Below are 10,565 nucleotides of genomic sequence, written 5' to 3'. Positions count from 1 at the left end.
TGTTTGGGTGAATCTCTTTTAGGCGGGCACTGAGCAGATAAATGACAATACAGAATGAAAAAAAAATGGACAAATGCAAACAGTTCTTTATTATAGAAACATAAAACAAATAAGCATTCATAATGCACATATATTATGATGGATGGGTTACTTCAAAATTGAAGGGAATAAATAGCTTGTACAAACAATGAAATTCACAAGTCTTAATGAAGCCAAGAGACTGAAATGCTATGTATTTTTGCTAAAAGTATATAAACTCCCACTTTCTTTGCTCAGCATTTTGTGCTCCCTCAGTCAACAAAATGTGACTGCTAAAACATACAGCACAGTTATATCTGCCAATGGAAACATACTTGGAAGCTAATGGATAGTAACTGATTTTTTGACCTAGTTTCTTTTTCTTTAGAAAAAAACAATTTTCACCTGAGCATTCAGCCTACCCCTACAAGTGACAAAACCTTTCCAACTCCTTTGAAAGCACTCTAAACAGCCATTTCCATTTTAATAGTTGGATGTGGATTGTACCCCTCAATCTGAAAGTCATCTTTGAAGTCAACGATTTTCTCAACCTTTCGAAGGATTTTGAGCTTTGGGAAAGGTCTTGGTTCTCGCTGAAGCTAAAAAAAATCAGATCATTATTTTGCCAATATTTGTGCAACCTGCTTTTAATTCTGCTTCCCATGGAACAAGAACACAGTATTTGGGATGGGATTGTGGCTCAGCGGTAGAGCGCTTGTCTAGCATGTGCGAGGCCCTGGGTTCGATCCTCAGCACCACATAAAATAAATAAATAAAATAAAGATATTGTGTCCAACTACAACTAAAAAAATAAATAAATACTTTAATTACTGTGGTTTTTTTTTAATCAACAAAGTATTATTTTACAAGTGTCTAGTACTGTGGGTGCCCTAACCCTGGTTATATACTACTACTGCAACATACCCAATTGTTTCTCTTGCACAGATCAAGTGTAAAGGGTATCTTGTACCAATACAAAGCACCAGGTGCCTGGTAGCCCATCAGGTGTGAGTTATGGTAATTCATGGTAATTATTAACACTATGACACAGTCTTTTATTTTACTTTTCCATCTATACCTCATAGTAACATGCAGTATAGTTTCTTGAGTTCCACTGTCCCTAACCCAAATGTCCCTGGCAGAAAGGGGAACAAAAGATGGCATCTCTTGACAAGTTACAGAAAAAGGCAAGCCCGGACTCCAGTATGAGTACTTGTGGCAGTGAGGATGTAGAGGTCATGACCTTTTGTATCTGTGTCCAACACAAGTGCAGACAGCAGAGAGAAGCAGCTGAATAAACCTGTGGTCACCCTCTATTTAGGCCAAGATCCAAAAAAGGAGTAACTTACAATCTAATCTAGAATAGGATAAGAGTAAAAGTTTTTGGTTCTAAAATTATTTTTTTCTTGGGGCTCATGAAGGTGCAGTCATATTTTTATTCCTTTTCAAGTCATCTGTTGGTCAGTAATAGGGATTTGAACAGACTAGGCTTTTGAGAGTTCAGACCTAAGCATTATATTTAGCATAAAATAAAGAGAAAACATGCACTTCAATTCCCCTTCAAGTAAAAATGAATTGGGGAGGCTGGGATTGTGGCTCAGTGTACAACACTTGCCTAGCATGTGTGAAGCACTGGGTTCGAGTCTCAGCATTGCATATAAATAAATAAAATAAAGGTCCATTGACAACTAAAAAAATGAGTTAGGAAGGCCCCAAATTCCCTGCCGAGAGTGTGGCTCTTCCTTTCTGTTACAGGTGCTTAGTGCCTCACAGCTCCTATCACATCAAGTATCACATCATCCCTGCCCACCTAAACACTGGAGCATGTCCTCTTTACTCCAGCATGACATCACACAGAGGGCCTGTCATATAGGAATGCTCCACAAATGAACCTTTGAGTACCAAGTTTTGAAAAGTATACTAGATATCATTCTTACCTGAATTTTCAGTGGCTCAATGTGATTCAGGTAAATATGTGCATCTCCCAAAGTATGTACAAAGTCACCTGGCTAAATAAATCCCACAGAACAATCAATGTTTTCGTTTCAATTCCTTTAAACACATCACTTAAAAACACATTATAGAATATGTAGCTATCCCAAGGCTTTTGAGAAAAATAAAGAATTTAACCAGTACAGCTTTTGAGAAAAGTTAATTTAGGAAAGTGACATTATAGACAACCTGCGTGAACTTAAGTTTACATAGACAACAAAGGCAGGAAAGCCCGATGAAGGCTCATGAGGCAAGCCAGTTTATATCTGTCTTACGTATATCAGATTTTAATACTAATCAGAGACTGAATTCTCCTGCTAGTTTTTCCAAATTAAAGAATCAAAGAGCTCAGTGCAATAGGCTGGCTATAAGAGCGCTTTCCTAGGGCAGCTCACCTGCAGGCCCGTGATGTGTGCAATCATGTAGGTAAGCAGGGAATAGCTGGTGATGTTGAAGGGCACGCCCAGGCCCATGTCACCTGACCTCTGGTACAGCTGGCAGGACAGCTCCCCATTCACCACGTAGAACTGGCAGAGGGCATGGCATGGAGGCAGTGCCATCAGAGGAAGATCTGAGGAACCAGCGCAGAGAAGAACAAGGAGGGGTATATGGTTTTAAAGAGCACAGCTAAAAGCACAGTAAACCATTGGAGATCATGAAAAAAGCCATCAGGCCCCAGGGAAGTCTGCAACCCAGACCTTTTCATCATACAAAAATCAGACCATTGTCCCACCCCTTGCAGCAGTGGCCTGAAGCTGAAGATTTGTGCAGATTTATCTATGCTGAAGCAATGTTCTCCTATTCGAGCTGAAATTAAGGATCTATGCTATTTTTGTGGCACCAGACTGCAAATACAGGAGGAATGAGTTACTTCATTTGCAGGGACCACAGGATATTGGTGCCTTCAGCAGACCCTACTGTCTTCATTATAGATCCAAAATCCCATTCTTGGTAGACTTTATTTTTAACAATTGTGTTGTAAAATTATTAGTGAGAGTGGAGTAGTGGTGACCGGAAATGTTATCTGCTCCAAATAAAACGTTAAGATTTTATGTGTATTTTCATAGGCAATTTAAAACTCTTTTTTGAAAAAAGTACAAGTATTAATGCACAAATTAAGATGCTCTGCTTTCAACCTGATGATCCGAGAATGAAAATGAATTGTGATTTGCTGAGGTTAACAACAAACCCCATGGCTGGGACGAGCTCCCAGGGTCCCACCTCCCCGTGGTGCCTCAGCAGTGTCACATGGCTTTGTTTTGTGCTGACCATACACTTAACATAAAAGAGGATGACCAGGATGGTTTCACTTTTTGGGTTCCAGGCACACATGATGATCCTTCTGTCATCAGGGTTGGTTTTGATGGTGTCAATCACTTTTTGCAGTTGGTCTACTCCTGGACCAGAATAATCTATAGAATTGTTAAAGACACATACATACACAAATTAATCAGAGCCTCTCATGGGATGGCCCTGCCATCATCTATTACACCCTTCATTCAATGTCCCTTCTTGACACATGGTGACAGAACTCTGTGCAAATTTCTCATCTCTCTCTGGGTTGAGTTTGAGGTCTTAAGCTTCTAGTCCTCTGGAGTCATAGTAAAGTCTGTTTTCTATACATGAATTCCTTAAAGATTTGTCCTATCACAGTGTCACCTCCTCCTCCTCCTCCCTTCCCCCACTGCTAAGTGCTATGGTTTGGACATGGTTTGAGTGTGTCACTCAAAGGTTCCTGTGTTGGGCTGGGGATGTGGCTCAAGCGGTGGCGAGCTCACCGGGCATTCGCGGAGCGCTGGGTTTGATCCTCAGTACCACGTAAAAAATAAAGATGTGTCCACCGAAAACTAAAATGTCACAGGGCACAGTCCCCACGATTAAATCTTGGTGGCTTATTTTATAAGAGGGAGAGCAACCAAAAGGGACACGTATGTGCTCTTCTCATCTCTTGCCATGCAATTCCCAGCTACCTCAGAACTCGGACTGTATGAAGGCCATCACCAGATTTGGGTCCTTGAGCCTCCAGGACCAGGAGCTAAATAAACCTTTATAATATTATCCATTTTCGGGTGTGTTGTTCATAGTTAAAACAAAAACAAACAAACAAAACCCCCACAGACTTATACACTTATCTCAGTAATCTTAGATTTTTCCAATGTTTCCCATGGACTCAGCTTCTAACCCACCAACCCTTCTTGTCACACTTCAACTGACACAACCTAGTTTATCCTTGTCCCACAGAACATATTGAGTCTGAAGAAGAATATAGCATTGCATACACATTCCAACTAAAAAGGGACTGTGGATTCCTTTCCACGACCTTGACACTAACTTACCCACATTTCTACCCCAAACTATACTCGAGACTGAGCAGCTAAACAGGTATTTCCTATAAATATAGGAAAACTCTATAATGATTACATCATCTTTCTTTTCTCCCAATCCTGTTTTCTGGAGTTTGATTCCCTGCTTTCCTTCTGAGATGGAACTGGAAGCTGAGAAGTGATTTGTTAATGGAAACAGAGAGCTTTGGACTGTCCTCTAGTTAAAATTCCAACTGATGAGAAATGTTCCAGACCAACAGTTCTCACATCTTGTGGGATAAAGGCCTCTAACTGATCAACTCTGGATTGTACTAATGTTAATTTAAGTAAGAGTATTAACAGCAGCTATCACTATGGGCGGGGACAGGGTGAAGGGTACAGAGGAATTCTCTCTACCTTTTTTTTCAAATTTCCTGTGAATCTAATTATTTCAAAATGAAAACTCAGAATCAAAGATGACAAACTCCTCTGCTGACATCTAGCAGCCTGTACTCATCCAACTAAGTCAATATTTTATGACTTGGCCCCTTAAGCAACAAGAAACACCAGGCAGGATGTAAAGCCCCTAGTCAGGGGAGAAGCCTGACATCTTCAGGAAGGAGCCGTAGGTCAGCAATCACATACCAAGAAGCCACTGACCATTCACCTGCAGAAAGTCTGGCCTTGCGCATGCTAGACAAGCCCTTGTTGTAACGATTTTTAAGTATGCAATTCATCAGCATTAAGTAATTCCTATTGTTGTACAATCACACAGTATCCACTTCTAGAACATTTTCATCTTTCCAAACTAAAATTGCGTCCCCAAACACTAACTTCCCATTTTCCCCACAACCCAAGCCACCATTCTACCTTCTCCCTCTTCAAATTCACCCATTCCTAGTCCTCCAGCGTTTTTTTTTTTTTTTTAATTCTTGAAACCGCCAACATTAAAAAAGGCCTTATGACTGCACATAAATGCAGACTTAGTCTTTCACTGAGGAATTAACACCAGGCCCAAATCCCTCCAGCCAGGAAATTGTTACTCCTGCATGTGTGCACACACACACACAAATACACCCTGAGGTGGTGTTTGCTTTGGCAACCCCTATCCTAAGTACAGGTGAGCTAGAAAGAAAGAGCCAAAGGCAGGAGTGGGAGGGGGTTGGGCTCTGTGACTCAAGAAAATGGTGCCACTAACAGGACAGGAAATCCTGGAGTGAAATGTTTCATCCTTCCTCTATTCCATCAGAGTGTGGGGGAGGGGGACCCCAATGCTATGCTGGATCACACCAACACCACCTACTGCATGCTAGAGGTTTAGTCTCTAGCTGAAGAAACAAGCTCCCACAGATGAACTTTCTTCCTACCCTATTCCCCAACATGGACAACAATCCTGCAGCTATCTGCCAACAAATGACACAGGATGGCACAGATAAGGAAAATTCCAAGAATTCATAAGAACCCCGTAAATGCAAATCACCAAGAGTGTGATCTGACCTTCATGGGGCACTGTCTCTCAAAATGTCAAAGTTCTATATCAGCTCCTGGGACAGAACCCAGGACCTCACACATGCTAGGCAAGCACTCTACCACAGAGCTACACCCCGGCCCCGACACTGGCGCTGATTCATTATGCCCTAGACTTTATCCAAAACAATGGAGCAAACTCACGCTAGGAAAAACATTTGGGAAATCTGAGGAATTGCTCTGTCGCCTCACCTGAATCCATATCTTTGTATTCTGCCCCAAAATGTCTCCACTGGAAGCCATAGACTGGGCCCAGGTCCCCTTCTTGTCTGGTGGAGAATCCCAGGCCATCCAAAAAGCCTCGAGATCCATTGGCATCCCAGATTTTCACTCCCTTGGAAGATAGTTCTTTCGCATTTGTGGATCCCTAAAGAGATGAGAGTATAACAGGCACACAAGTGAATTCTGAGCCATCTGGGTTGAGGCCCCCAAAGTCACCCACTGCTCAGCCTCTAGCCCATGCTGATACGCTGGAGGGTGGGCACTTGACCCTGTCCACGTGGAGCCTGAATTATATGTAAGCAGACTGGACCCAGTCCTAACTTTTGGAGGGTGGTGATAGGGTGGTCTGACCCCTTCTTTGGATCCATCTCTCCAATCTTTTCCTATAGGGCTGGGGGTGTTGTTCAGTGGTAGAGTGCCCCTGAGTTCAATTCCGGTACTGTTTTTAAAAAAAAAAAAAAAAGACCTGAGATTTCTGAAGATGCCTTTTAGAAGTTCACTGTCATTTAAAAACCAACACAGAACCCACCCCAAGAACACAGAACTGAGAAAGACTGAACTGAAGTCAAATGTCAACACTTTCTAGGTCTGCCTGGATGGCCCAAGATCATATAAGCCACATCAAGAGCTTTATAGATGGGATCCAAATGTCTAGCTTGTCCTAGAACCAAGCCCATCTCTTCAGAGGGTTCTGGTCAGTACTAGACAGAACATCACTGGTTCTGGACCAGGACACTATACAAGGAGGAGCCTGGTGTCACTGCCACCCATCTCATGGCTCTCGAGCTCTTTTCCAAACTACCTACTCCCTTTTGCTCTCTTCAGCATTCAAAACATGTTGAGTGACTAGCACATGGCAGTCTATGCTCCAGGCCCCGGGGGAACAACAGCAAAAAAGTGACTAATTCTTTGCTCTTGTGGAGCTTATTTATTTGTCTGTTATCCCCCTACCCACAATGGGGGCAGGGTGGAGAGGAAAGACTGTGGCATTACACATCAGATGTTCCCTCTCAAGAAAAATACAGGAGTCAGGGGAGAATTATAGTCTTTGACTGGGAGGCTGAGACTCACTGAGCAAAGACTTAAGGAGGTGAAGGAGTCACACTCCACGGGGGTGGAGGAGAAGGTTCTAGAGAGTGGGAAGCAAGTCCAGAGGCCTCTGTGGGAATGTCCTAGTGTGCTCAAAGATAAGCAAGAGGGTTAGGATGGATGGTACAGAGATGCAGATTTCCCAGAGCTGGAAGGCGCTCTGATAAGGACTCTGCTTTTTACTGAGTAAAATGAGAACTACTAGGGATAATGTCTAAGGGCTGTGGGCCGAGGAGTTACATGATCGGACTCTTAAAAACCCTCTCTATGTTGAAAACAGACCATCAACTTTCAACAGAAGCAGCTTCTTTACCTTGATAAACCACAGCAACTCCTCCAAAACACCCTTCCAGAACACACGTTTGGTTGTCAGCAGAGGAAATTCATCTGAAAAACAGTTTGCCGTACAGTTTGAACATGGGAACAGAGAACACATCTTCCAACCTTTCCTGTGCAGGAAAACTGTCCTGGGACGTAAATTCCTAGAGTGACCTTAGGAACATCCAGAAAACTGCAACTCCTGGGATCAGGGAGGAGCTCCAGGCTGCAAGGCAAGTCAGTGACACAAGTCACACAGGCACAGCCCCTCCTGAGCCCTGGCGACTACCGGACACAGCAGTTCCACACAAAGACATGGAGGATGCCCCTGTGGAAAAGGGAAAGAGCTATCACCCACTACCCAGTCCTTGTGAATCCTGTCACACAGGTGTGAAGGCAACACTCAAAATGTTTCCCAGGACACAAGCAATTCCACCACTGTCAAGAATAAACTTAACTCAGTGCAGGGGAACAGATGTCACACTGGTGAAAACTTCAGAATAGTTTTTCAATATTTGTAAAGCAAATCAATATCAATTATTTTAGTGTACCAAAGCCAGCAACTGTTCACAGAATGGGTGTCAGGAGCAGCATCCCACAGCAATAATAACCTAGAACTCCAGTGAGACTCAGGTGGACGAGGAATAGAGAGCTGCTTGGCCTCATCTGCTTTTCTCCACCAAAGTTGACCACATTTAAAGCTGTCCTGGAGGAGCAGGCCAGTCCTGGACAGAGGTGGCTGCCAGGCATCCCCAGAAGGGAAGCTGCCCTAAATCAAAAAGTGAGGTTGGGCCAGGTGTGCTGGTGCAGGCCTGGAATCCCAGCTACTCAGGAGGCTGAGGCAGAAGGATCACAAGTTTGAGGCCAGCCTGCGCAATTTAGAAAGCCCCTTACTGAAATGTTATTAAAAATCACATTTTAGGGCTGGGGTTGTGGTTCAGTGGTAGAGTGCTTGTCTAGCAAACATGAGGCACTGGGTTCGTTCCCAGCACCAGAAAAAAAATACTAAATACTAAATATTGTCCTTCTACAACTAAGAAAAAGTTTTTAAAAATAGCATTTTTAAAAAGGGGGTGTGGATGTAACTCAGTCTAACATGTGTATGGCTCTGGGTTCCACCCCCAGTATAAAAAATAATAATAATAACTGAGGTTGGGGTTTATCTAGGGCTTTGGGGTCCAACTCCTGGGTATGCACCTTGGTTGTGCATCACTGGAAGAGTGACTTAACTTCTCTATGCTTCAACTCACCACCTATAAAGTAGGGATAGAGAAAGTTCCTACATCACGGATTGTGGGTGGGATTTTATAAGGAATGGTTAACACACTTGGGTTAGCATTAGCCACCAGCAGGACGACTCTCAGGCTGTCACATGCAGGGCTAGGCTCAGGGATGAAAGTGGCTCACGCGTCACCAGAGACCTGACGGCCGATTGCTCTTAACCCAGCCTCTGGCTCCTCTCTGCTTCCCTCCTCCTCAGTTCCCAGAGAACCCCACACCCTTCACATGAGTTATATCCCTGGTTCCAGGTTGGGAGTGTTTGTAGCTCCCATGTAAGATGGCTTTCCATCAGCTTGACCTGGGGAGCCACCCAAGTGCAGCCAACTCATGCCATGTCCCCCTTACCTCTGAATGCTGACGATGACCCTTAGGAGCCAGAGGATGCTCGGTATCAAGACAATATCCAGGATCTGCTGACTGTTGTATTTTCTTGCTGGTAAGAGACACAACCCTTTAATAATGCGCTTCCTCAGTCTCTGCCCTGGGGGGACTGGGACTGTGGGTCCCTGGGCAGTGATGCAACTTCCTGTCAAGATGGGAAAGTGGGCTGGGAGTGGGGCTTAGTGGTGAGCACTTGCCTAGCATGTGGGTGGCCCTGGCTTCGAGGCCCAGCACTGAAAAGAGAAGAGAGCAAAGGTCTGAGCACCAACGAAGAAGTGCTGCCTTGAATCCGCAACCATCCCTACAAGTCAGAGCCAAGGTGAGTGTGGAGGCCAGGCTTCCCTGTCCCCAGCCCCCAGCCCCCAGCCCCAGAGCTGTGAGAGCAAATACGGACTGTCCTCGGGAAGTGGCTCCAGTTCTACAGAGCACATTGCAAGCGAGCCTTCCTCCCCCAGAATTCTTTTCATCAAGCTCCCTTAAGAAGTCTTAAATAATCCCACACAGGGTGGAGGTAGGTGTGGTAGGAAGAGGTGGGGGCAGGGTCGGTGCAGGCTCCTGCTGTGGGGAGGACTTGGGTGGGAGGCCAAGGCAGGCAGGAGATGGAAGGGTAGAGGGCAGCCCCGAGACACGGCCCAGTGTTGGAGAGATGACCAGGTAAGAATCTGGTGTGATGAACTCCTACACGCGAAATCCCTAAAATACTGCATGGCTAGACACACACAAAGGCACCATTCCTCTCAAGAGCATTGGATATAAGTGTGTGTGTGTGTGTGTGTGTGTGTGTGTGTGTGTGTGTGTGTGTGTATGTGTGTACACATAGGGACATATATTTCCTCCCAGTGTTGGGGATTGAACCCAGGGCTCCACACACCAGATTAGTGCTCTGTCACTGAACCACACCTCCAACCTGAATACAGAACACTTTTAATAATTTTCTGATATCCCCCCTCCTGGCCCCCAAATCTCCACAGTGCAGGGTGGATTTTCAACAGAGAACTGAGTGAGCACCTGATCCTCTGTGAAGCCTAGAGCTGGAGGCACTGACCTGACTGAATGGTGGCATCAGCCACCGTGGCCATCAGGCTGCGATGATGATCAGCATGTCAAACCTAATGGCAAAAGCAAAGTCCATTAAGAATCAAGTGAGAGGCATGTCAAGCTCAGGCTCTGAAGGGTCCCCAGAAAACTGAACCAACAGCTTATGTGAGATAACTAGCCAGTCCTGAAATTCATTTCTGGAACTTTTAGGTCACTGCATGGGAAGCAAGAAACACTAGGCTTGAACCATCCCATGATCATCCATTGGCTGCTCTGAGTCACCCGCAGAGATGCAGGAATCACTAACCCACATCACTTCGCCTTCCACAAAAGTCTATACTGGTGAAGAACATTTTTATTTTTCTATTTTTTGGTCACCAGAAATTGAACCAGGGG

General features: G+C 44.6%; 1 protein-coding gene across 1 annotated transcript; it reads right to left on the bottom strand.

The window, feature by feature from the left end:
* Positions 1 to 482: 482 nt before the first annotated feature.
* On the bottom strand, positions 483 to 10,210 carry LOC144256045 (thymidylate synthase-like). The gene is made up of 7 exons (XM_077801211.1): positions 10,177 to 10,210; positions 7,465 to 7,538; positions 6,033 to 6,207; positions 3,321 to 3,422; positions 2,406 to 2,581; positions 1,956 to 2,027; positions 483 to 617 (listed from the first exon to the last, which is right to left on the bottom strand). Exons 1-7 carry the CDS (start codon positions 10,208 to 10,210, stop codon positions 483 to 485), a joined length of 768 nt encoding a protein of 255 aa, XP_077657337.1.
* Between the last annotated feature and the right edge of the window lie 355 nt (positions 10,211 to 10,565).

Source organism: Urocitellus parryii, chromosome 7, assembly GCF_045843805.1.
Source record: "Urocitellus parryii isolate mUroPar1 chromosome 7, mUroPar1.hap1, whole genome shotgun sequence".
NCBI classification, from domain to species: domain Eukaryota; kingdom Metazoa; phylum Chordata; class Mammalia; order Rodentia; family Sciuridae; genus Urocitellus; species Urocitellus parryii.
Note: the sequence above shows the minus strand (reverse complement) of the source record. Positions and strands in the feature narration are given on the sequence as shown.

Coding starts and splice junctions, on each gene's coding strand:
- LOC144256045 (XM_077801211.1), bottom strand. CDS start 10,210: ATGGCCACGGTGGCTGATGCCACCATTCAGTCAG. Junction 3,423..6,032: donor ATACAAAGATATGGATTCAG/GTGAGGCGACAG, acceptor ACAATTCTATAG/ATTATTCTGGTCCAGGAGTA. Junction 2,028..2,405: donor CACACATCACGGGCCTGCAG/GTGAGCTGCCCT, acceptor GGATTTATTTAG/CCAGGTGACTTTGTACATAC.